General features: G+C 45.8%; 1 protein-coding gene and 1 long non-coding RNA gene across 5 annotated transcripts in view; one reads left to right on the top strand and one right to left on the bottom strand.

Moving 5' to 3' along the window:
* Nucleotides 1–11,778, top strand: part of Cpa4 (carboxypeptidase A4) — a 23,970-nt gene extending 12,192 nt beyond the window's left edge. Inside the window, exons 6-11 of the mRNA NM_001109346.2 lie at nt 480–587; nt 1,214–1,324; nt 2,651–2,741; nt 4,420–4,619; nt 5,356–5,440; nt 10,094–11,778. Coding sequence (NP_001102816.1) covers nt 480–587; nt 1,214–1,324; nt 2,651–2,741; nt 4,420–4,619; nt 5,356–5,440; nt 10,094–10,281 — 783 coding nt within the window. The 3' untranslated portion in view covers nt 10,282–11,778. The remainder of the gene's footprint in view (nt 1–479; nt 588–1,213; nt 1,325–2,650; nt 2,742–4,419; nt 4,620–5,355; nt 5,441–10,093) is intronic.
* The window catches only part of LOC102553416 (uncharacterized), a 20,416-nt gene continuing 5,795 nt past the window's right edge, over nt 8,799–23,419 (bottom strand). The window contains exons 2-7 of one of the 4 annotated variants that reach the window (XR_353201.5): nt 20,960–21,034; nt 20,039–20,180; nt 17,065–17,295; nt 12,333–12,491; nt 11,942–12,175; nt 8,799–8,961 (exon numbers count right to left, since the gene is read on the bottom strand). This is a non-coding gene — a long non-coding RNA (uncharacterized LOC102553416). Of the gene's footprint in view, nt 8,962–11,941; nt 12,176–12,332; nt 17,296–20,038; nt 20,181–20,959; nt 21,035–23,419 lie in introns of all 4 variants that reach the window. The other 3 variants (XR_010065775.1, XR_005503504.2, XR_010065776.1) reach the window with 3 other exon arrangements.

Raw genomic sequence — 23,419 nt, forward strand, 5'->3', positions numbered from 1 at the left:
ACTCTGACCCATAGAGCCCCAACGCTATGGCGAAGGCAGGAAGCAGAATTCATTACTGCCGTTTACAAAGAGCTATAGTGGAGCCCTCTCCTTCGTAATTTAAAACCGAATCCATTTATTATAGGAGCAGAACAGTCTGGTTCACGTCCCCTTGTGTCTCTCTGTTGGGAAACCATTTGAGAACTTTCAAGAGACACACTATTATTCCTAATCACACTAGCATTCTGACCCACAATACCAATTGTTTCTCCTTCCCATTTACTCCCAAAGCTGGAGAGGTTTGGGCTGCCCAGAGCTTCAGCCAGCCAATTAAGCTCCCCAGTCACGGGTAAGCGCGATAAATAGATGGTGCCCTCAGGAACATTTGGTCTCTGAATTATCTTAAATGAATTAAATGAATGGCAGCGAGCTGGGGAGAGGAGAGGTGAGGAGAGACGTGGACTGGCAGGTCACTTTCTGGCCCCTTTTCCCTTCTGCAGTTCAGCACGGGAGGAGGAGGCAAGAAACGGCCAGCCATTTGGCTGAATGCAGGCATCCATGCCCGTGAGTGGATCTCACAGGCCACTGCCATCTGGACAGCAAGGAAGGTCAAGAATTCTGGTGGGCCTGGGGTGGGGGGTTCGCAGTATCCCATGCAGTTGGGCCCAGGGGATGAGGTACAAGGTATGTGGCACAGACCTGGTAGACTGGGACCTTTGCAGATGGGAGAAGTAAATAGTCAAAGATCATCCCATCATGGTTAAGTGACAGTGTTAGCGAGCAAAGCTAATGTGCTTCAAAGGTGGGCCTGAGAGACGGATTCGCTGTGGGCCCTGCAAAAGGGATCAGAGCCTCAGCACCAAACTTAGATGTGTTTTGCCTTCACCCCCTTCCAAGCCCTGCAGGTCTTTTAGGTTCCCAGGTTGCCTCCAAGATCCTTCGAGAAAGTGTTTGGAGGCAGCGCTCGGAGGGAGGGATAGTGTCTGTGGAAGGCATGAACAAAGCCACCACCCCCTCACTCAGCTGCTTGCAGTTGATATTGTCATGCAATCTTGTCCTCTGGCTTTGAGGGACTCAGAGGGCTTTTCAGAGAGCCCATGGGGACTTCAGGGAGGTTTCAGAGAGTGGAGGCCATCTTGGGGGGTGGATCCTGGGTATCTCAGGGAAAGACCTGGTTAGACCTATGGGCCTAGACCACCATGATGTAGCTGACAAGCATATTGTCTCTGCTTAGATTGTGACTGATTATCAGAAGGACCCAGCTGTCACCTCCATTTTAGAGAAAATGGATATTTTCTTATTGCCTGTGGCCAATCCTGACGGATATGTGTACACACAAAACCAAGTGAGTAATTCTTAAAGGCCGGGGCCTGGATTGAATTCCCCAGGGGATTCTCTGTTTCTCTGGTGCCCCTGGAGACCATTTCCACCAACGTGCATGTCAGGAGCTCCCCTGGGACTTTTCTTTTCTAGTTATCCTCTGAGCTGAGAACCACTAGGGAATATATTATTATTTTTAGAGAGAGTAGTCTAAGGAACTCTCTATTGTGGGTCTTAAACAATTTTCAGCATTTCACTATCTTCTATTCATCTTTCTCTCTCCGACACAATTTATTTTCTTGACATATTATAAAGCAAATCCCAGACATCATGTTATTTCATCTACAACAACGTTAGCATGCATCTCTAGCTGATGATGATAATAATAATAAAACCCCAAACCCAGTACACCACTGTCACCTTTGAGAACTAATGGAAGTTCTTTAATATCCTCTAACACCCCCCCATTATTTTAAAGCTGTCTCCTAGGAGTCAATTTGTCGAAGCCAGAATCTAATAAGGTCTGTGCACCGCACCTGTGGCTGGGTCTCGGCAGTCTTTATTCATTCAGAAGCACCCCAAACACATCCTTTTAAAATGTCATTCATTTGTTGGAGAAACTAAGTAATTTCCTGTATAATGTCTCACATTCTGCGTCTGGCTGATAGCTTCTTTGTTGTACGATTTAATTTCTTCCCTTATTCCCCGGTCGGGAGTGTGATTGAATTCAGGTGACTGTCTTAGACAACAATTGGTGCTGTGCGTGTCTGTGGCATGGGTGATTTTCAGTGGACATTGCTTTGACTTCTGCATGAGCCAGTAATTAGTCAAGGCACTCAGATGGGACCAGTTTGGTTCTTGTATAGAAAGTTCTCATCTCATTAGGGCACTTTGGGGGAGTCACTTTTTTTTTTTTTTGAGGCAGCATCTTGCTAAGTTCTCATCTCATTAGGGCACTTTGGGGGAGTCACTTTTTTTTTTTTTTTTTGAGGCAGCATCTTGCTATGTCTGTATTTTTGACCGGCTTGGAACTTTGTAGAACAGGTTGGCTTCAAACTCACAGAGATCTGCCTGTCTCTGCCTCTCGAGTGCTGTGATTAAAGGTGTTTGTGTCACCATGTCTGACTCAAAATCCCTTTTTAAAGCCAGAAGGATACATCATTTCCTGTGAGGGGTAAAAGCAGACTGCCCAGGCAGTAAAGACTGGTGTCTAGACACACTGTTCCTTGCAACCTCCAGTAGCCCCAAGTGAGGGCCACATGCAACTCAACCCCTTTACTGTGGTCTTTGCACCGAGAGAAACTCTTCACTGTATCTTGACCTACCCTTGGGTGGTTGGTGGCTTTTTCAGAACCGATTGTGGAGGAAGACACGGTCCCGGAACCCAGGAAGCCGCTGTATTGGAGCTGATCCAAACAGAAACTGGAATGCTAGTTTTGCAGGTAGGTGGGGGGATAGTTTCAAATCCCACCAGCATTGGATGAACCTGTCCATATGCAGCGTGGGATAGGGAGCTGGTCTCTGTACTGGTTTTGTTTTTCCGTTTGCTGAAAGACTCGAGGACATGCCTCAGGCTCTCTGTGTCCCTGTGTTCTGTTTTGTTTTTAAGTCTTATTGTTGTAATGTTGAAAGGGAGTGAGCCAGTAATCCCCATCCTCCCGAGAAAGCAGTGAGCCAGACAGTCTTTGCATTGTGATTATGATCATGCTAATTATAAATATTTATTTATTTAATTTAAACTACTAATTTATTAAATTTAAATTCCACTACTGAGCTGACCTCTCAGCACCTGCACTAACGTTTAAGAAAGACCCCTCACATCTTCAGATTCTTTGACCCAAGGCCCTTCCTTAGTCCTGGCCGGTCCAGCTTGGCCTGCTCAAGTTGTAGAAGGGTTCCTGACGTCAAATCAAAAGAGATCAGTTAGTACTGTTACTCTAATAGGCAACAGCCTGTAGCAAAACGTAAATCCCAGCAGCCACCCTTCTGTTTGTATGAATCGGTGGCTAACAGTCATGGAAGGTGAGTGCAAATTAGGTGACCCGGGTCCTGAGGTCCAGATGTTTAAAAACCATCCCCACGAGAGAACCAACTATTGTCCTCTTCTTCTTACTCAATGAATGGATTTTTGCTCTTGAAACTCAAGAAATAATCTTAATATTGCAAGGCTGATAAAACTTACCAAATAAATTCACCTTCCACTTTTAAATCTAGTAGTTCTTTCCTATGAGCACACACACACACACACACACACACACACACACACCACACACACAGGTGCTTCGGGTGCAAGGCTAATGGTGGACAATGTAGTGTATGAAACCCTGTCTTGAAAACAAAAACAAAATTAATCATATGTAACTTTATTTTAGTTTTTGCTGTTCTGTGAATAAAATCCAGGGCAAGCCCTCTGCCATTGAGCTATACTCTAGCACTCCAATATTTTGTTTTCAATGAATTTGTTTTAATTATAGAACCATCATAAAAAAAAATCACAGGGGAAATGATTAGAGGATAGTAGTCAGTCAGTCACTCAGTCTCTCTCCTACACACACACACATACACACACACACACACACACACACACATACACATACACACATACACATACACACACATACGTACAAACACACACCAAGGCCTGCTTCACTGTGAACAATGCAGAAAGCAATCCATCTGTATACCTGTTAAATAATCAAGAGATTTCTAAAAACCACAACAATAGATTACATTGGCAGTAGTTGGCCATTAAGACCTGAACCAAGAGAGTAAGTTGACACCACAATAAATGGAGTCATTTTCATTATTTATTGGTTTTCATATTAATTATCGAGAACACTTATTAATTACAACTCGTTCTTGAGTGTGACATTAATTATTTATGACAACTGCTATTAGCACAATATGAGGTCAACTCTATCCACTTAAAGAAAGCCCCAATACTTTTCCTCCTTACTTGTAGCAAACCCCAAACTCCCTTTCTGTCCCCTCAGAATCTGTAACTGCAATGAGATGATTCTTGGGGGCACCTGACAAATAGCAGCCCACTTGTATTAAGGGTACTCATTTCTGTCTTCTTGACCCGTGGGTTACTTGTCACTGATCAGTTCCCCTCCACAGGAGAGGGGGCCAGCAATAACCCTTGCTCTGAAGTATACCATGGCTCCCACCCCAATTCTGAAGTGGAGGTGAAATCGGTGGTGGACTTTATTCAAAAGCATGGGAACTTCAAATGCTTCATTGACCTGCATAGCTACTCACAGCTGCTGATGTATCCCTATGGGTACTCGGTCAAGAAGGCCCCAGATGCCGAGGAGCTGGTAAGTGATGAAGGCCTTCTTCCTGGCCCCAGCCTGCTTTGATTTTGGCATGGCCAAGGTGGCTGATCTACAGCGTTAGAGGGCAAGTATGGGAGCCCGAGGACCATGAAGAGCCCTGACCAATGGCTCTCTGCCCTTAGTTTTTGTCCCTAGTAAGTCAGATGGCACAAATCAAACTCCGTGAGTTCTAAGACTTTGTCCAGCCTGCATTAAGTTCTAAGGTTAGAACAGGTCCTAGGCTCATGGTTTGGTTGGCACCATGATGGGAAAGGGGGGAGGTGCCTTCTCTCTGGTTAATGGAGAAGTTAGAGAGGGTATTGGTCATAGCCTGGGGACTCAATGTCAGAAACCCATAACTCATCCCTGGAATAGAACAGGCACCCCTAGGTGGACTGTAGGAATAGGGCGGTATTTTCAGAATAGCTACAGGCCTATGCCTCCATGTTGGACTGAAAAACTCTCCCCCCTTCCCACCACCAACTCATGACTAGATACGGACCAGAGCTGGTTCTCTACCCAAGGCTTTTCTCTTGAATGCACTTGGCCTTCTCTCATGTTCCTGAACATGACACTCCCCTCCCTTAGGCTATCTCAGTAATCTAGCTTAGTGAGATTCCTGCAGGGTTGGCTGGCGGCTCTCTGGGCTTTCTGAAAGCTTGCATGACGCCCTTCCAGACAGAGCAGAGAACCTCAGAGTGCTCACTGATATCTGTTCCCCTCCATCTTCCCTAATCAGGACGATGTGGCGAGGAGTGCAGCCAAAGCCCTGGCTTCTCTCTCGGGAACCAAGTACCAAGTGGGACCGACTTGTACCACCGTCTGTGAGTATCACCGGGCGTGAGCTGTTTAGAATGCACCTTGGGAGGAAACTTGAGATGGGGTAGGAGAGATGGGTGCTTTATTTCCTGTGTTATTGCCTGGTTGTCTTAGTGGTTAGTAACAGACCAAGATTCGTGTCAAGACTTTGTGACAAATGGCCGCTGTGGGCGCCATCTCCATCAGCGTCGTCATTCCTTTCCTGGCTTATCATGTTCCCTTGATAAGTTAGGACCTGTCAGCCTGGAGACTACATTCCTTGTTTGTATTAAGGCTCCTAACATGGCTTATCAAAAAGTTATCAAAACCTCGCTTCCATGTATATGTGTGTGGTTATGCTGGCTGGCTGGCAAGTACCAGAGATCTGATTGTCTCTGCTTCATCAGCATGAGCATTACAGACCTGTGCCGCCATGTCTGCAGGTACAGACCCATGCCACTGTCTGCTTTGACCTGTGCATGTGTGAATGCTGTAGACCCGGATCCAGGCCCTTTATGCTTGAGTTGTTTCTGTAGGTACTATCCATTTCTCAGAGGAAACTCACAGCCTTGTGTTGGGAGATGGATGGCAGAGATAACGGGTATTAGAAGTGGCCTAATGGAAGGGAGCCCTTTAACTAGGACTAGTATCTAGGAGGAAAAAAAAACCCCACCAAATCTCCAAACCCACACCTGGCCTTGAAGCTTGAAGGATATATATATATATATATATATATATATATATATATATATATATATATATATATATATTGTCTCATCTGAGCATTTTACAGGATTTCTGTTGACTTCTTGCCAGTTATCTAATTTTGGGAGTCTGTCTTCAAGTGATGGAAAATGTCAGACCGTACAACTCTGGCTAAATGGGAAACGTGAGTGTCAACACGGGAAGTAGAATTCTCTTCCTTTGTCAGGGAGTGTGTCCCTCTACAGCGCCTTCTCTATAGCAACCACTGTACCTTTGCCTCAGATCTGGGTAGACTCATCTCAGCTGTGGGTTACAGAGCAACATAAAGCAGTTAGCATGATGCTGGGGTTTGTCTTGCTAATTGCAGCAACAATTCATTAATTATTCATAGTTTATTGCTATTAGTGTTGTTAAATGGGGACTCTTCAGAGGACGCATCTGGAGACTTTCTCCACCCTCTGCTTAATCAGTCAGAAGTGAACCACTGACTAAGAGAGACTTGCAAGGACTAATGGAGACTTTCTAGGAACTCCTTGAGAAGTCTTCCCATAGGCCTTTGTGGGTCACCAGGGTCCCTGCTTTTGGGTGAAACATCAGTTTAAATAATGACCTTGTTCTCTTACATCAAACACATTCTTTCCCCCAGAGTGAGCTGTGTCAAGTCAAGGGATACTCACCAGATGCCTCTCCCAGGAGGGAGGCTCCCCCAAGAGTACCTCAGAGCCATAAAACTTCCTGTCTTTCAAGAACATTCTATATCTTTTTTAGGCCTTCTCGGCTCCATTGCTTTCCGAAAAAGCAGGTTTTTTGTTTTTGTTTTTGTTTTTGTTTTTTTTAATATTAAAAGTGTCTAACCCAGGGGCTTTGGCATATGCTCTATCCATGGTTGACGTCTGTCCCTCTGAGCACTGGCCTTTCCTTGGAGTCACCATTTGAGATAAAAGTAGTTCACACTTTCTTACCTTCTTAAATAGAACATAGGAAAGAGAGTTCAGCGCACCCTCCCCCCCACCAGACACACAATCGAGTGGTTTTCTGAAGATCATGACACCCCAAGGACTGAATATGCCTAAGGTCCTTCTGCTAACTAGCCTGTCCCATTTTGCTGCTTTAAATCTTGTGTCTGTTTTTTCTCAGTTAATGCTTTTCAAAGTTAGTCTAGAAAACAATGAACTCCATGACGGTGTTCTCATGCATCTCTGTCATGCTCATACATTTGTCCCCTGTCACCCACCTCTTACTGGTTTGTCTGCTCTTTAGAGTCTTACGGCTCCTTCCTCCTATCAGACCGGTGTGGCCTCGTGCTCTGCCTCCGAGCCGTCTGCCTCTTGCAATTCATCCCTTTTCTCTTTACTGCTTCTGATTTACTAGGGGCTTCTGATCTAGTAAGTTCTTGGGCTCATCTGACTGGGATAAATCATGGTTTTGAAGGGTGTTTGCGACAATGTTATTTATCACCGCAAATGTCTGGTAAGCATGTAAAGTCCCCATTAAGAGAGGGCTAGACAAAAATACAATTGGAGCGTTCATACAGGGAAGTATCAAGCTTCCCTTAAATGATTCTGGTGGATCAATATGTTCTAGTAGGGAATGATCTTCAATCTACTTTTCAGTTAATTGAAAAGTAGAATGTGTAGAGTGTTGTTAAGTGTGTGTGTGTGTGTGTGTGTGTGTGTGTGTGTGTGTGTGTATGTGTGTGTGTGTAAGATCTGGGAGATAGCTTGGTTAGGAAAGGGCTTGCTGTGAAAACATCAGCACCTAAGTTCAATCCCTCAAACCCATATAAGTAAGCCAGGCATTGTGCTGTCTGTATTTAAGTCAGCACTAAGGGGATGGAGGGAGCCTCACCCAGTGGGTGAGTTGCAGGCCAGCGGGAGCCCCTGTCTCTAAGTATAAGGTAGACAGCACTGAGAACCAGCACCTGAGACTGACCTTCTATCTCACACGTAGCACATTCATGCATCCGCACACACATGTGTACACGTGCACCCCACATGAGTATGTATATGTGCAAGCAAGAGTAGGTGCTCGCTGAGCAAGGAATTAGACAAAACGAAGTTTATGAACTTGATCAACTCTCAATACCAAGCAGTATCCTTCCTGCCTGCTTCAGTATCTTAGGTGTGTTTTGAACTACTTGAGTTTATCCTGTAATGGACACCCTAGGTATTGGGGTGGTTGGTTGTTTTTTGTTTTTTGTTTTTTGGTTTTTTTTTTTTTTTTTTTTTGGCCAGGGCATTTCTCAGGGTAGAAAGACTGTGGGGGAATCACACAAAGGTTTCTGAGAACGGAGCAGAGCCCATTCCATTCCCTTGGGAACAGGCAATCTCCGTGGAAGCTGTGTCTCTAGAAAAGTCACACACATGTCATGAGAAATGGTTCTCGGGAATAAGGGAACGGAAGGGCCTGCGCTTACATTTATCAGATGTGTTAATCCACCAGATGGACCTCAAGTAGACTGGATGGACCACTTAGAAGGATGTAGGCTTAAATCCCATCTCTACCCCTTTCTGTCCGCATTTCCTTAGCTGCTTTACCCAGGCTGAGTCTGGACTTGCCCATCCATAAACTAAGGGCAGTAATGGCCACCACCGGATCTTCAAGATTATGATATCAGTGGATATAAAGTGTTGGATATGACAACTAGCTCATGGCAGATACTGAAAGAAAAAGAATATCTGCTCTCACCATTATTTTATTAGTGACAGTTGAAGGCCAGTTCCTGCTGTGGTAGTTTGAGAAGAAGCAGAAAAAATAGACATCCTATCTCTTTCAAGTCTTCTGGCAAAGGGAAATCCCAAGGAATGTGCTTCCTTTTCCTCTGTGTATCAGTTATCTCTTGCTGTGTAGAGAAAAAAAAAAACAACAAACAAAACTAAGCTAAAACCTCTGGGCTTCACATGATAAACATTTCTTCTCTTTCCCTGTTTGTGTGAGTCAGGAATTTAAGACCATCTTATGGGAACCAATCTGGGGCAGGGTCTTGCAGAAGGTCATAGTTAAGCTGCATTCCCGGATTGCAATCGAGCAGACCTCAGGGCTGGGTGGTCTGCTGGTGGGGCGGCTGGCTCCAGTGCCTGGTGAATTAATGTCGATTCCTGGCAGGAGGCTGCATTTCCTCACCCAGCTGATGCATTTCTTCATTGGGCTTCCCGGGTGCCCTTACAGCAGTGGCAGCTGGTTTTCCTAGACCCAGTGACCTGAAGACAAGCAAGGCTCTCATGACAACTTCTTTCTTTAGAATCCTGTTAACTCTGGATATGAGGCCGGCTTTACTTCTATCTAAAAGAGGATGACCTAGGGGACCATTTCGAGGGGACAGGGGTCACTGGTGCTAGAGGGGTTGCTTGCCTCACTCTGTCCTTAACAAAGTAGATTTGAGTTTCCTGAAGGATTGCAGTGATTATACATACATGCATATGTACATATACATGCTATTTGTATCTATGCATGTTTAAGCATACATGTATATGAACATGCATGTAGAGAAATTTACTGTCTTTTCCTATCACTCTACACTTAATTGAAGCCCGGTCTCTTTGCAATTCAGCTATCCTACCCACCTAGGCAGCTTGCTCCACGGATACCCTGACTCTACCTCCTGAACATCGAAATTACAAGTGGGCCACCATGGCTGATCACCATTATGTGGATTCTAAGGATCTGAACTCTACCACTCAAGCTTGAATGGCAATCAGTTCGCCCACTGGACCATCTCCCCAGTCTTAGGAATGAGGATTTAAAAATCTTAGTTTGAGGCTAGAATAGACCTTCACGGTCTGAGATGACCTAAGACATATTGATGGAGATGGACCCTGTGTCTTTAGAACATGTCTCAGGGCCTGACGACTTTGAAAGAACTCTGGATCCCAAGGAAGTCCATCCACACGGAGCTCTCACTATTTTCCATAGGAACCTAGAGGTATTCTTGAATGGAAGTAGGCTTCAACGGTTTTTTTCCTTCTGACTTACAGATCCAGCTAGCGGGAGCAGCGTTGACTGGGCATACGACAACGGCATCAAGTATGCTTTCACATTTGAGCTGAGAGACACTGGGCACTATGGCTTCCTCTTGCCAGCCAGCCAGATCATCCCCACTGCGGAGGAGACCTGGCAAGGGCTGAAGGTCATCATGGAACACGTTAGGGACAACCTCTACTAGTCAGAGAACTCTCATATTTTACCCCTTAGACCACCGCAGTTAAAGATCACTTCTTCATGAACAGGTCGGAGCCTTCTGGGTTGGTAGAGAACTCAGCTGGCTCCTCTCCAGCCTTGCTTCCAGAGGTCACACATCCTGGTGGCCAGCATGTGAGGAACACTTCCTCCGTGTGGTGGTTGGTCCTGCTGTTCGGCTGAGCCTTTGGTATGCCTCTCTATGTATGCAGCTGGTTAGGCAGGCCACGAGCAAGATCATTGCTTCCTGGTAGCCTACGGCTACCTCACTTTTAGATCTTCGATGGTTCTCTAGTCTCTACATGTAGCCTCGGGCAGGGCTCCATGGGAGGTGCTGAGAGAGGCAATGCTTGCCTTAGAACTCTGTAATTTCTCCTTTAGACATGTTCTCTCTTTTCTCCTTTAGACAGGGTCTTACTATTTTGCCCATGCTAGTCTGAAGCTCCTGGGGTCAAACTCTACTCCCATCCCTAGTCTCCACAGTAGTGGTATGCAGCTCAGGAACACACTTTTCTTTGAGGAACAAATCCTACTTGCCCACCATCATAGCTGTTCCTACTCTGCTTGTTCCTCCTACTCCATTTCATCATATCTTCTTCTTCATCATCAATCATCATCATCATCATCATCATCATCATCATCATCATCATCATCATCATCATCAATCATCAACACTGAAACAGGATCTCTATGTAGACATGACTGTCCTGGAACTTGCTATATAGACCAAGCTGGCCTCAAACTTACAGAGACCTGCCTGGCTCTGCCTTCAGCATCCATTAAAGGAATTAAAGACGCCTATCACCATACCTGGCTCATCTTAATTCTTTTCCGTTGGCTTGCGTACACAATCAAGCCTTTGTCCATTACAAGGTTCAGTGTTCAGATGATGCCCACTTTCGTAACCCTCTTTTCTTTATATTTGGTGTTGCTGGGATCCTCACAGGGGTCAGTTGGTTATACTGTAGGTGATGCTCACAGGGCTCGTGGGGAACCCGGGGCTAGACTGCAGGGACAGATTAGCACCATCTGTCCACTGGCCTCCCCACCACTCTGCCTTTTGAACTCACTTCAAAGATTTTGACCTCACACCACAGGTCCTAAATCATCCTATAGCCTGGATAACCTCAGGGCCTCCACACATTCCAGCCAGGGCTCTGGTGTACCCTGTGGTTCAGTCTCCTGGTCTCTTTCCTCCTGTGTTTAAAGTTACCTTCTATTTTGCATCCTGGGCCCTGAGTACCTACCTGGAACAAGACTTCATCATCAGCCAGACACTTCCTGTTCTCTTCCTAGCACACACCATCTGCCCTATTTGTGTTGTGGTTTTGTTTTTGTTTTTGTTTTTGTTTTGTTTTCTTCGGCTTTTTTTTTTTTTCTCTCTGTTTTCAATCATGTCTGTAAATCTTAACCTTCTGCCTAGGATTTGGGCAGCATCTAGTATGTCCTCCTAAGCCAATAAATATTCAATATGGTCTCATGATCATCTTTTATTCTTTGCTTTTACCTGAATAGAACTGAGCTACAGTCTTGAATATGCAGCTCTTTATAATGTCAAAAGCAAATTTTACCCCCGTCCCTATCTATCGCATGACATGTATGAAAGCCTATTTCATCAGGCTGAGGGGCCTCTGGGGCAACGTTACCTTGGTGATTTCACTCTGGCTGGTTCTACTTCCTTGGTTTTCACTCCAGAAGCTTGATATTTAGAGCTTCCACATTGATTAGACCCAGGGATGCTGACTCACGCCTTTGGAGCCCAGATGAGGCCGATGATAAAATCAGAATACGAATTTATTAATTTACATCATGGCATGTAACTGTTTAATGGATTGGATCCTCACGTCGGCTGAACAGTATATTCTCAGTGCATTCTCTCCCTGTAGGCAAGATACATGGGCAGCCAAATTATAATCAGAAGGTTGCTTAGTGAGCAGGCGTCGGAGCAAGGAAAGTTAATTACAGCCTATGATTAGAATTTTTAATGGCACCCAGCTCTAATAGAATGATATGTCGACTTCTATAACCAGAACACACCTGCCAGCTGGTCACTTGTGTTGGGTAGTGAGGGCTGCTCCAAATGTGACATCTTTGTAGTCACCACAATGCTTGCCTCTGTGACCCACCTGTGACCTAGCTCCATTTCTGGCCACCGCCCTCCGATTGAGATTTTTCCTTCAGATCCTTCAGGGATTTCTTAAGCAGGGCATGAAGAGCCATAGGAGAAAAAAAATAATGGCACATGTGACTAGAATAAAACATAGGACATTAGTTTTTTAAGAGACGCGGCAGAGTTATAGGAAGAGAATCACAAAATTCATAATGCACACAACAAAGAATGCATGCCGACCGGCAGATCAGTCAGAACACGAATAACCCTGTGGGGAAATTGGGCAAGCTATTTGAGCATATATAAGCATGTCGTGCAAGAGGAGGGACGTATGTCTGACAAGCCATTTTTGAAGGGATGATGGGTGACGGAGGGCATGCAGAACAAGGGGGCCACTCCCCGATCATTTGGTTAACAAAAATGGAAACGTTGGGCCGGGTGCGAACGGAAGGCTCTCTTACACATTCTTAGTGGACAGATGAATTAGTAAAAACCACGAATGTGGAAAACAGTTCATCACTATCGCCTGAAGTTTATAGCTTACGATGCAGCGACTTCCACCCCAGAAGCCAGACTGAGAGATCCAATGGGAGATTTAGGCAGGGACAGTCATAGAGGCTCTGCTTGTCCCAGGGAAGGCCGGGAATAACAGTCGACATCCCTGTTGACACTGATAGATGAAGCATGCTATGGTCACATGCTGAAGTCGTGTGCATCAATTAAAATGTACTGCTTTTCTTTCTTTTATTTTTTAGAGAATTAAAACTGCAAATCCACACATACATACACATGGACATGCATACACAATGTGTACATGTATAAGGAAGACATATACATCTTGATAAAATTATTTAAGGGGAGGAAGATGTAGCTGACCTACCCTGACCTCTCCTTTCTTGTGAAAGGCACTGATCCCCTTAGCTGCTGTGGGTGTTCACTGTCCGAAGTTTAAATCTCACCTTTCTTCTTAAAAAACAAAACAAAATACCACATTTATTTATCCCCTCCCCCCTCTCTCTTCCTCTTCCTCCTCCTTGTCCTCCTCCTCTTCCTTTCCCCCTCTCTCTCTTCCTCTCTTTCTCTCTCCCCCTCTTCCTCTCTCTCTCTCCCTCTCTCCCTCTCTCTCTCCCCCTCTCTTCCTCTCTCTCTTTCTCTTCCCCCCCTCTCTTCCTCTCTCTCTCTCTGTTCCCCCCCCTTCCCATTCATGCAGGTCAGAGCACAAGTTTCAGAAGTTAGTTCCACCATATGGGTTCTGGTTCTGAGGCGGTAGCAAGTGCCTTTATCCACAGAGCCATGTGGCTGGCCCAAGTCTTACTCCCTTTCTTATTCCCAAGACTTGATGTTGACCAAATAAGGTCTGCCTCAGTTAGGAAGCTATGTTTTTTCCTTTGTCTCTCCCCTTCAAGTAGTTCATGACTCTCTGGTTCAAGGGTGCAAATAGTTGATTCTTTGCTTCAAGGTGGGGCTGATACTTGGGCATCAGTGTCCTGAGGGGTCGGATGAGGCCGGTTGACAACAGATTCAGGCAAGTCATCCTTGCTAAGCCCTTTTTCACAATGCTGGTCTCTGGAGACCAGCCTCTCAAGGTAGCTCTCTCAGAAGACTGGCTGCAGACTCTGCTTCCAGTGAGATGGCCTAAGACAACCGGAAGCAAACCCAGGACTGCAAGTGATGATTATCACAGCCGGAGAGGCAGGAGGCAGGGTCGGGCCTCAGATAAGCCCCTCGTCGCTGATGAGAACGCCATTCACCAAGGCATAGTATGATGAATCTATTCCATAGACCTGGATCCATTTTAAAAGATACGTATAAAGATAGGAATTTTAATTTAAAAATGCTCATGTGTGTCATGAATTTATTGCCCTTCTATGGCGCTGGGGACGGTTTCTGATACTGCACTGCAAACAGCAGAAAACAAAGGCTCTCCCTGCCTGGAGACCTGTGGACGAAGAGGCGGGAAGACCTGTGGTAACGGCGAAAGTAAGAAGTTCATTTGGATAAACAATAATAAATAAATAAGACAGGCCGCTTTAAGGAGAGTGATGGATGGTGACAGAACTCTCTGGGCTGAGGAAACTAGAGGAGATAGCACTGGGGCATTTGTTTTAAATTATTCTTAACATTATTCTTTGTCTCCTTCCCTAAGCCACGTGAGCAGGGGGAGTTAGATTTAATTTTCTACAGTTTATGGAGGGAAATGTCTCAAGGGCTGCATGTTTCTTGTCTTAGATGAATAATTAATATGTCCTGTTTTCTAAATGAAAACCCCACAGAAAAAGAAAATCGGAACTATTAGAAACCTGCACAGATACAGCTAAAATTTCTGAAAAGCATTTAAGTTGGAAAGACCTCTGCACCTCACAAAGCCGAAAAATACCCATGGGGTTTCTCACCCTTAAGGGCGGCCATAAGAGCAGAGAGGCGCTAATTCATCAGCCACGGCTCATTTGCTCTCTGGGTGTGTGATGGGTGCTCGTACCAAGTGCACCCATGTGTATCAAGGCTACCTGACAACCTCGTGTGTGTGTGTGTGTGTGTGTGTGTGTGTGTGTGTGTGTGTGTGTGTGTGGGTCAGAGGACACTTTACAGGAATGGCTTCCTGGGGATTGAACTCAGGTTGTCAGGCCTGGGAGTAAATGTCTTTTCCTGCTGAGCAATCTTTCTGCCCACTGAGTGTTTTGAGACAGAACCTCTCATCGGCCTGGAGCTTCCCAATTTGGCTAGTCTGGCTAGCCAGTGATCCCCCAGGAACACACTCACCTCTCCCTCCCCAGTGCTGGGGTCATAAACATTTGCTGTGTGTGGAGGGGGGGGGACGGAGTCTGCAGACCAGATTCGGGTACTTATATGGAAATCACTCTACAGACTAAGCCATCTCCCAGCCCAGAGTTATCTTCGCAGTCTGTGTGTATGGGTGTGTGTGTGTGTGTGTGGTGGTGGTGGGGTCAGGACGCTGAACCATCTCCAGGTTTTATTCCTTGTTCTCTTGGGACCAAAAAGATGATGCTTGTGAAGTCACTGGTTAGGGACAGCAGTCTGAGGTGGGGGTGGAATTTGCAGCTGTCTGTGCTGCCAGCCTGAACTGTATCCACTGAGGGACTATATTATTTACTTCAGTCTTACAGTCACGGAAGATGAGGAGCAACAGAACGGCCCAACTCTGGGTGACCTTGCACCAAGACGCACTCTCAGGGAGCCTCAGTTTCTCACTCTTACATTTAGAGGTGAGGCACTGGAGATAAATCCATGGCCCCAGATCTGCTCCACAAGTGCCCCACTCCTAAGCTCTGCCTGTTTTCATTTGTTTCTGTTTTGTTTTGAGACAGGGGCTCACTATGTATCCCTCGCTGGTCTGCAACTTGCTATGTAGACCAGGCTGGCTTCAACTCAGAGACACACCTGCCTCTGCCTCCCAAGTGCTGGGATTACATGAATGCACCATCGGGCCTGGCTTCCTGTGTGAACAGTGTTAGGATGGGCAATGACTTAACAAGAGGATTAAGTGAGCTAATGAAGTATTTCGGAGTATCTCGTAGCTTCTGTGGCAGTAGAGCGCTCAGTGTGTTACGGTCCTTCCTCTCACCAGCTGGTAGAAACTCATCTATGAATGAAATCACTGGCATTTTTTTTTTTTCTAAACGGAGTCTTGCTTGTTTGATGACACTGAAAGCAAAGACCTCGACAGTTTACAGAAAAGCACAGTTGAATCCAAAGTCACATGTCGTGTTGTCGAGTTTTAAAGTGCTGGTTTGTTGGTGGTTGGTGGTTTCTGGAGCTACAGCCGCCTCTCAATTCAAACAAAGGACCACTGCCTGGAGTCTTCTGAGGTCTAGCTTCCCGCACAGCCCTGTCAAGCCCATGGGGTCATCTCTTGAGTTTCACAGGTCCTGGGAAGGCTTTGCTCTGAATCTGTTCTGGGTCAACTTGAGGACGAGTTGCAACTCTGGAACTTCCTATGGAGATCATGCTTCTCTTAGGTTTCTTTACAAAGGCAGCGAGGCAGCATCTTCTGGTCATTATCCCGCCATCCTCCTTATCTTTCTGTTTGATGAAGTCTGGACTTTTGCCAACCGAGGCAGCTTGTAAAATAAATTCCCTCTGCTCTTTGCATTGAGCCTTAAATCATGAGCACCAGCTGTTTTGTGTGTTTGAAATGAAGCTCCAGGTGTATTGGGGGGCATCGAGGGGACACAGGCTGGTTTTCTCCTCTCCTCTAGGATATCTGGGGGTCCTGTGGTGCAGCCGGGCAATTTATCCATTTAATGCAGAAATCGAATCTTGCCCTACCCCACCCCCATTCCATTTCCCCACCCCACCCACTCACCCACACCCACTGCCATCTTTGGCAAGACCATGCTCAGCAGCTAGTAAATATTTGTAGATTTTATTTGCTACAGACAGCCGGTCAACAATCCCATAAGCCACACTCTCAATACGTTAGGATGGCAGGGAAAGGGTGTATTTTCCCAACAGAAAACGATAAGTCGAATTCCCGAAAATAGATTGAAATGCATGTCCCTAAGTTCCGAGAGAGACCGCATAAATTAAACATGGGGCCATAAGGAAGGCTCGATATGGGTTAAGTTGTTTGCTGTTTTCCAGTGATTTATAGTTGTCAAATGCTTTATAGATATTGGAAAATTAAATTATTGCAACCACCTGGTGATGTATGCGGGCTGAATGCTATTATCTCCTCTTTAGTAGGCGATGAAGAGGGGCGGTTGTGGGCATAAGCACATAGGCCGGGAAAGGAAGCCGTATTCCAAGCCCTCGATGAAGAGTCCAGCAACATGCTTCTAGGTTGGCTCGTGGACTTGAATGCCTTTGTGATGTGGTCCCACTGACTTCACAGCCTTGTATTATCTACCTGTCCTTTGAGTCTCTTCAGGTCTGCAGTCCAGAGAGGGGATATAAGAGGAAGCAAGAGTCAAGTCTCAGGGTTGGGGATTTAGCTCAGCGGGAGAGCGCTTGCCTAGCAAGTGCAAGGCCCTGGGTTCGATCCTCAACTCCAAAAAAAAAAAAAAAAAAAAAAAAATGTCAAGTCTCCCTCACTGGCTGTCCTCGTTAGCTGAGGAAACATAACCAACAGGGGCATAGTGTTTCTTTCTACCCTCCCCGACCCATGGGCCTCTGTTCAAGATTTTTTTTTTTTTTTGGGAGGGGAGACCATGAGCAATGTTTCAATATAGAGCATCTAAAACGAGCCAACAGCCACTATGTCCATCCCTCAGGGGTCTTATGTGCTTTTGCATGGCGTGCATAGCCTGTAGAGCCACCTGCCTCATTTTGACCATCAGTCTCTCTTACCCTTAGATGATGAAGTGTCCACTCCTGTCGACAAGCAAACAGACATAATCTGTTTCAATATTTAAACAATTTGACCTAGACCTAAAAAGCCCATTAACTTGGGTCTGGGGCTTCAAGGCAAAGTCACGGTCTTGTGTGGTTGGGATCCTCGGCACATAATGGCACACCATAAAAAACCATTGTGTGGACTCGCACAGCTGTGTCAATCTCACAACCGGGAGTCTAGTGTGGTCTTTCCATTCTGCGAACTAGCTGTGACCAACTCCCTCACTCGCACCGCTTTGCACTTTAAACAATTTTTTATGGTGTTTATTTATCTGGGGTTGGGGGGCCTGAGTACGCTATGGTATACGTGGAAGTCAGAGGATAATTTACAGAAGTCAGCTCTCTCCTTCCACCATGTGGGGCATGGCCGTCATGCTCAGGCCCTCAGCCTTGTGGCACTAGCCTTTACCTCTGAGCCATCTTTATTCCCTTTTGATGGATGGGGAGATCACAGAGGTCAGGAAAGCAAATGCTTTTTGCTTCAATTTCAGTAGACGTGTATTAGAAAACTCAGGAGAAGCCAGGCCCGGTGGGAAAGGATGATCTGTCTGAGCGCTGTGAAGCCATCTTTCTAAAGTGCCCGTGAATAGACAGGCATTAACTTGGTTAAGGAGGCACGGCAAAGAAGACAGCAGGTCCTTCTCTGTCCTGTTACAGGGCCATCAACAGGGTAAATATCTCTGTATGTGGTTGACTTTCTTGGCTAGTGGCTCCTGTCTGGGAATCTTCAATTACACTGGAAAGTGAAGGAAGGGCTTTCCTAGTCAGAAAGACACGGGGAAGGGGACAGAGTCCCGGGTGGGGAAAGGCCTGTTATGAGTCACTGAGTGGCATTGAGCTGGGAAAGGTCGCAGAGAGGTAGGAGGTCCAGGCGCCAGCTTTTCCAGGAACCTATGGTATCATCACCTTGGGAATGAAACTGGGCCCAGGGATGAAAATATACAGGGATGAGCCCTCACTCCTGAGAGGGGATATAAAGCCACCTGATCACTTGTCAGAGGTGGACATTTTCTCCTGGACACGCCTCATAAAACCTTTTCTTCAGCAATACCTAAATCTTCAGCACTTTGAATTTTTCTGATTATTTAATCCAAATTTCTAGATCCTTCCTTAGATGGATCTAGACACTTGAATCACACAAGAGCCAGAGTAAAGTTTTTTTTCTTAAGATGTAATGCCCAAAATTCGACTTCCTTTTTCCTTTTTAAATTTGACTCTGTGTGTATGTATGTTCGAGTGTGTGCATGTATCTGTATGTGTGTGTCTCTGTTCCTTTCTCTCTCTCTCTCTCTCTCTCTCTCTCTCTCTCTCTCTCTCTCTCCCTCTCTCTCTCTCTCTCTTTCTCTCTCTTAGCACCCTGATGTATATTTCAAATGTCTTTTGGTCTCAATACCCACAAGCTGGCTGTAGGCCCATGAAGGACACCCTTACCAGGAACCTCTTTCCAGCAAGACTGCCTTCCCATTTCACACATAACCTCTTCCTGAACACAGCTATGGAGAGCATGAAAATCAAATCTGGAGACACAGGTTGTAGAGAGAAGCCCAGGGAGGCAAAGCCTTCTGTTCCAGTGGATTGATAAAATCTGGTAACACCAGGGAGCTGCTGAGGAATAGAACCCTTCCCCACTGCCGTCATACTGAATCAGACCTGCATTGATCCCAATTCCCAGATGATTTACGCATGTAGCAAGGTTTGGGACATACTGAACATCCCTTCCACCCCACACTGTTGCTAAGTCCACCTTTCAGTATGACGGGTTATCTTTATCCAGGCTTTATATTATAGTCATGGTGTGGAGGGGGGACTTCATCAAACTAATGCTTGGGGCTGTAGGCCATCTGTGAAGACAGAACCTCTATCTTTACCCAGCTTCATGGACGTCTGGGAGTATCCCATGGAGAAGCTGAGCACCGCTGTTTCAACCCAGTTTCCAGGCCGTTTCTCCAGGGTTTAGCAATCTGCCGAGAGAACCTCCTCTGTGCATCTTTTACATCTCTGTGCTTCCACACTGTCTTTTCAAGGATGTTAGACCCATCAACAGCCCTGGAAGCCGGAGATAATGTTTCCCTCCAGAGTGAAGGGTAGATTTATTTACTGTCCAGTATAATAAAAATAATGTCCGTTTCTGAAGCAAAGGACGGTTGGGTTCACTGCCTATTACAAAAGTTCAGGGTCTTTGGGTTTCAGCTCTGACAAGCTTAGAAACCTGCCTCTCTGGCTTTATCAACAAGCACGAAAGCTGAATAAACCGAAAAGCAATGACTTTTCTCGGACTTACCAGAGAATTGTGGTCAGAGGGCAAACTGATGTCCTGGAATCTGGAGAGACAGCCCTTTCAGAGTCACAGATGTGATCTGCTGACCCACAGCAGAAGCCATGGTAGATGGGGGGACTTGAATTCCATAGTGCGTTGGATGTGTCTGGAGGTTGAGTGTGGACTGGCATGAGTATGAGAGACTTCCAGGAACACGCCATCTCAGTCCTCAGTCTTCCTCCTTGTGTGTGTGTGTGTGTGTGTGTGTGTGTGTGTGTGTGTGTGTGTGTGTGTGTGTGTGTGTTTGTGGGTCTTCTCTCTAGACACTCACTAGGGCCTCCTGGCAATGAACCAAGGAAACTTTTCCATTGTCCGAGACAGGAAGAGAAAAGAGAAAGCCGTGCCCAGCATGCCCCCCACAGCAAAGCCTCACTCTGTAGCAGAGAGAACGTTGAATGTCCCAACATAAAGAACTGACTTGTGAGGCTGGAGAGATGGCCCAGTAGTTAAGGGTCCTGGCCCTCTTCCTAGAGGACCTGGGTTTGATTCCCAGCTCCCACATGGTGACTCACAACTATCTTTAACTCCATTCTGACAGGATCCATGGCCTCTTCTGGTCCCCATAGGCACCAAGTAGTTCATGGATATATATGCAAGCTCATACACATTAAAAAAATGAAATAAATAAAAAAAAAGAAAGAAAGAAAACGAAAGGAGAACAGATCCACATCTAAGGTGATGGATGTGCTGGTGCCTCTCATTTCGTCACAGCACATGGATTACGTGTGTCAAAATATCACTCCACATCCCCGTGAAGGTATGCAATGACTACATGCCAACCTCAAAATAGCCCCCACTAAGTGCTGGCTTTATCCAGTCTATTCTAGTCTTCCTCTCTCACCTAAGGGAAAGAAGGGGAAAAGAAAAGCTAGCCCAGGAACTCACCAACTCCCATTTGATCCTAAAACAGCAGAAGCATTTTCTTGCTCTCACAGATTATTACCACATCCATTGTGCTCACTGTGGATTAAAGAGGCAAGAAAAAAAAGGACACTTGAGGCATCTAACGGCTCTGGTATTGTATACCCCTGACCAACAAGAAATATAGCCCAGGTCCCGTCAAGATTAATGTAGAACCTTGCACCAAAGGCCTATTTACTTCAGTTCTGGTTCCTCAATATGTTGTATCCACCTTTCAACAAAAAGTTATAAGGCATCTAATTGGGCAAGGGGAAAAAATAAACCCTGAGGAGACAAGGCAAGCATCAAGACCAGAGCCATATTGGGGAGCCATCACACAGGGAATTAAGACTACCAGGGACCAGGGAGGTGGCCCAGTGCTGAAGAGCACTTGCTGCTCTTGCAGAGAACCAGACTTCAGTCCCCAGCACCGTTGTTGGGTGGCTCATAACTGCTTATAAATTCTGCCTCAGGGACTCTGGCATCTATTTCTGGCCTCGTAGGGTCCCCACACACAGGCGTACATATTTACACATAGACACAGATAAAAACAAAATACGTCTTTAAAAAGCAATAGTGACCAATATGGAAAGAGTACATATACAAAACCAAGTGGGTAATTGTTGTAAAAAATATAAAAAGTAGAACAGTCTTTTATCCCGCTCTAGATGTGGCACTGCGGTGCCCCATGATATCTGATAGATATCTTGAAACTCAGTCAGCAAAGCCTCTCACCCGCTCTGCTCCATCCCACATCACACTGCGGAAGGCCTCTCTCTGAGCTGGCAGCAATCTCTCTACCTATCTAGTTCCCAAGGCAGGTTTCCATGCCAGAAACACACATTCCAATTTCACGGCAGCCCAGACCAGCGGCCCCACACTCCATTATACTTAAATCTGCACATGAAAGAACACACAACACAATAACCTCTGATCCAATTGATAAGATATAGTTGCCCACCTAGACATACAAAGCCCTGTACACATCCATCCTTTAAGAACATTCATAACAACCTGTAAAGGTACAGAGTGGAATCTTAACCTCAGCTGCCATATTGTCCCCTGGCTATTCTCTCTCCTCTCCTCCTCCATTTCTGTCTGCGTTTTCTAGTGGAAGACAGAGGACCTCAGGAACCATCCACCTCCTTTTTTGATAATGACCCTCACGGCCTTGTTGAGCAGACTAAGCTGGCTGGCCAGCAAGCTCATCTCCTCAGCACTGGGATTGCGATTGTTCCCTAACATACTGGACATTTTTGACATGTCCAGGGTTGAACTCCGGCTTTCTTGCTTGCAAGATAAACATTTTACAGACAGCCGGGCGGTGGGGTGCAGCCTTTAATCCCAGCACTCAGGGTTGGGGGTGCAGAGGCAGGTAGATTTCTGAGTTCAAAGTCACCCTGGTCGACAGAGTGGGTTCCAGGACAGCCAGGGTTACACAGTGAAACCCTGTCTTGAAAAGCAACTCCCCCCACCAAAAAATACAAAAATAAAAATGAAAATGCTGACAGCCATTTTCTCAGCCTTCCTTCACAGACCTTGCATACACCTTCCTTAGTTTTTACCTTTTTTTTTTTTCTGTCTGATTTAATCCTCAGCTATCTGGGTTAATCCCGTAAAGGCCAAGGGAGGCTAGTAATTTGTCTCCAGTATGTTGGTTTCACCATTATTCTGGTTGCACCAAGGTTACCAAAAGCTGTTTGGCCAATAGTAAACTCTCTGTCTTCGACACCACACAGAAGTGCTCCTGTGTGGGTGAAGACAAGGAAGGTGAAGCATGGGTCCACCTGGCAGGCCCCTTTCCCCCCAGCTCCCTGTCTTTCCACTCTTGCACAAAAGTTGGCTTTGTTAAGGAGACTGAATTGAGTACATACAGGGAACGCTGCTGTGTAATTTATGTTAGTCAAGCCCAGCCTGAGGCCAACACGACCCCAGCAGGAGTTTGAAAATTATTGATCCCAAAGGCCCGCCTTGGGGTTAGATGGCTCTGACAACGAGGAACAGCCACGAAAACCCCAACCAGACTCCAAGCTCCAAAGGCAGACGTTGGCTCAGGGCTCCGCTCAATCCCCCTCACCCCCAGTGCAGCTTCAAGGAGAGTGAAATTCCCCAATGTCTATCAACATTTATTTAACAAAAAAGTAATTAAAAATCAGATTCTGCCACCCAGCACCGTGTGAGAGATGTTTCTAGAAACAAAGGGGCGACAGTGTGAAGGTTTTCAAAATTAACTGGTGCTCGATTAGACCACGCTTCGATTTTGCTTCTTGCCGCATTCCCATAATTTCAAGAATCAGCACGTCATACCCCACCTGTATAATTACAGAGCTTCGACATTCTGCACGAACACCACTGTGTCCGCATTTTGTATTTTATAAAACATAAAGAAAAACTGAAGTGGAAAAGAATGAGATTAAAAATACAGTGCAGAAGTCCCGATCCTTT

This window comes from Rattus norvegicus, chromosome 4, assembly GCF_036323735.1.
Source record: "Rattus norvegicus strain BN/NHsdMcwi chromosome 4, GRCr8, whole genome shotgun sequence".
Lineage (NCBI taxonomy): Eukaryota > Metazoa > Chordata > Mammalia > Rodentia > Muridae > Rattus > Rattus norvegicus.